The 3,021-nt window shown below is 46.2% G+C and overlaps 1 protein-coding gene across 1 annotated transcript in view; it reads right to left on the bottom strand.

The window, feature by feature from the left end:
• The window catches only part of HOXC10 (homeobox C10), a gene marked incomplete at both ends in the record, with an annotated part of 4,015 nt that extends 1,194 nt beyond the window's left edge, over positions 1-2,821 (bottom strand). The window contains one exon of the mRNA XM_080635479.1: positions 2,032-2,821. Coding sequence (XP_080491605.1) covers positions 2,032-2,821 — 790 coding nt within the window. The remainder of the gene's footprint in view (positions 1-2,031) is intronic.
• Between the last annotated feature and the right edge of the window lie 200 nt (positions 2,822-3,021).

Raw genomic sequence — 3,021 nt, 5'->3', positions numbered from 1 at the left:
GAAAAACAAAGCGGATCCTGCAACTGTAGCAACCTCCCCGGCACCACATTCTTGCCTGGTCGGGAAATCCAAAGAAACAAATTGATTTAGCCAAAGGCTCCTTCAAAATTTGCTGCTGTGACATGGACCCAATGCTCGCGTTTGCCGAAAACCTTGAATGCCACCAAGCTCTGGAGATCCCCTTGGAAATCAAATCGCCCCCGAACCGCTCCGGTTACAGGAGAAAGGTCTGGACCTTCTGCCCGAATAAAAATTCAGGTTCAACATAAACGAAACCCGAAGCTAAGTCAGATTTTAAAAGGAAGCAACAGAAAGAGAAGCAAACCAAATCCACTCCAAATTGGATCTGACCAGTTGAAAACACCGCAAACACCACGAAATGCCTTTTAAACCGAAAAAAACCTCGGGGAAACCACGTCTTTCTCCACGCACTCCTTTTGAATTTAGCATCCGAAGTGAAGCAAAGCCTCGATCTGTATTTTTTCCTTTCTTTCTTTCCGCCTCAATTGCAAATCCAACCCGATATAATCTGTATTTCGGGTTAACTCCCACCAAAACCTTTCTTGGCGTGGAGGTTGAAGGCGCTTTGTGCAGATAAGTTTGAAGAGGTTTTGATAACCTTGACTTTGCTTTCTTTTTTTTTCTTGTGTGTGTGTAATTGTAACTCAGCTGTCAGATAATATCTTTTCCCTTTGGATGAGGGATGGTTGGATGCGGAATGGTATTTAAAGAAAAGGGGGGGGAGAATAAAAAATTTCAACAGCAAGGGAAATAATCAGTATTTATCGGTTCAGCTTTTAAAAAGGCCAATTTTGGAGGAGGGAAAACTCCAGAGGAGAGGTTTTGCTGGTGCCACAACATCGAGACGTGTGTGCGTGGGGGTCCTGCGTGGACCCCCACGCCTGCAGCCTTGCATGCACCCTCCCCACCCCACCCCACATCCACTCTGCTGCTGCTGGAGCCCTAATTATAGCCCAGATCCTGACACACGGCGGATATTTTAATCCACATACCACAGGCAGAGCATGCAACCCTTTGCTTAGATCTGAGCAGTATTTTCTACCAAGTTTTTAGGGAAATTCCATCCCTCCCTTCACATGATCCTCACTTATTGACCCGATAGAAGCCTCAGAATCCACCTCGCTTCAAATCAGGACAGAACCCAACCCGAATATTCACATGGAAATAGATTTCAAGCCATACGCAAGCTCCACAGAGAAAACAAAATGTGCTGAATGAAAGCCTCTTTTCAGAAATTCCCAAACTTAAAACATCTGCTCAACACACAGAAACATTTTTTTGCCTTCGCAAACAAAACCTCAGCCCGCCAGGAAAAAAAATTAAAGGCTCCTTTTTCCTCTTTGAGTCTCCCAAGGAGCTTCCAAGCCACGAAATGAGGCTGTGCACAACTCCAGCCTGAGACGGTTGCAACTGCAAATGAGACTCTACGCATTTTCAGTTTTTTCACCCCATTTTGACACCGAGCAAAACCAACAGAAGACAAATCCGCTCCGCACACAGAAATAAAGCCTTTGCGTAGAAAGCGAGATGAAAGGGGGAAAAAACCCAGGCTTTATCTGCCTTCAAAAGCACACCACCACCCCTCAAAGAACCCCCCCCCAACCAACCAAACCCCAAGTCTCTGCCATTTCAAAGCAAAGCCACCTCATTTTATCGCGTTCTGCAGCAAGGATTGCAAGGACCACATCATTTTTTTGCACAAATGCATGCACAGTAAATTCTTTTCCATGTAAACAGCGAGAGGACGAGTTCTTAAAGAGCTTCCGCTCCCTTTTCTCAGCTCTAATACATACAGATTTTTGGAAAACCCACAAAAGCAACGTTTCTATGAAGTGCATTTTTTTCCCCCAACGACATCAACAATACAGAACATTATTGTGCCAATTTCTGGAGGAGAAGTTGGCAGGGCAGAGAGCACATTACTGCATATTCGCATTACTCTTGCTCTTATTAGCTATGGATAGTTACTAATTGCTGAAATTAGCTACTGGTAATGAATGATTCCCTTACCTTTAGCTTCATTGTCAGAATTGTCAGTGCTGGTGTCAGTGTTTTTATTCAGCTCTTTCTCTGCTTCCGAAGGACTTATTTTGGGTGCAGGGGCGCTTTTTTCTGTTTTAATTTCGTTCGTGGATGTGTTCTGAGTATTATCTGTTTTTGTGTTTTCGGGGAAACTCACTTTAGCCACCGGGGGAGGCGGAGGAGGAGGAGGAGGTGGTGGTGGTGGTGCTGGTTCCAGATGCTCATTCCTTGGGTTCAGGCTCGCCCTGGATTCAAAACTTGCCTCAAACTCATTTGGATTGCTGCAGTTTGACGTCTTCTCCATGGAGGGGTAACCTTGGCTCGCTCGGTAGTAGCTAGGAACGGGGACTTCATGGTCATTTAGGCAAGACTCAGGCATTTGGTTGGGGTAGAGGGCTGCCTCTGTGGCATTTTTTGCTCTTTTATCAGCGTTATACATACAGCAAACATTCTCTTCCTTGACATTGGTTGGGAAGGAGCAGGATGGGAGCTGTCTTGCAACAGGTTGCTCGATCCTGTACGTATTTTTGGGGTCACACCAAGTGTCTAGCTGAGAAAGGTAAGATGGATAGGTGCTGAGAGACAAGGTAGCGCTATTCACCTCGTCCCTTTTGGAAAGAGACGGGATAATTCCACAGTTCCTCATGACTCCGCAGCTGAAATCGCTCCCAGGCTGCATGTACATCCCTTGGCTGGAGGAATAATTCTCCCCTCTACAGGTACCGGCCAACGAGTCCATCAAAAACGAGTTGGAAGTCACATTGTTGGGACATGACATTTTCAGAGAGGGTTTTTAAGGAGGAATACTCCAGCCAGGGGCTGACATCTTTTTTTTAGGGGGAAAAAATATCAAGCACCATAATTATCCACGCATCGCTCTCCCCCCCTCCACCCCCCCACGTGATGCCCAGGCCAATGAGGATTGAAAATGGCCTTGATGATTCAGACGGGGACGACGTCACGGGGGTCAAGTTGGCG

Source organism: Psittacula echo (assembly GCF_963264785.1).
Source record: "Psittacula echo genome assembly, chromosome: 27".
NCBI lineage: Eukaryota > Metazoa > Chordata > Aves > Psittaciformes > Psittacidae > Psittacula > Psittacula echo.
The sequence above is the reverse complement of the archived record's forward strand: the minus strand, read 5'-3'. Positions and strand labels throughout refer to the sequence as shown.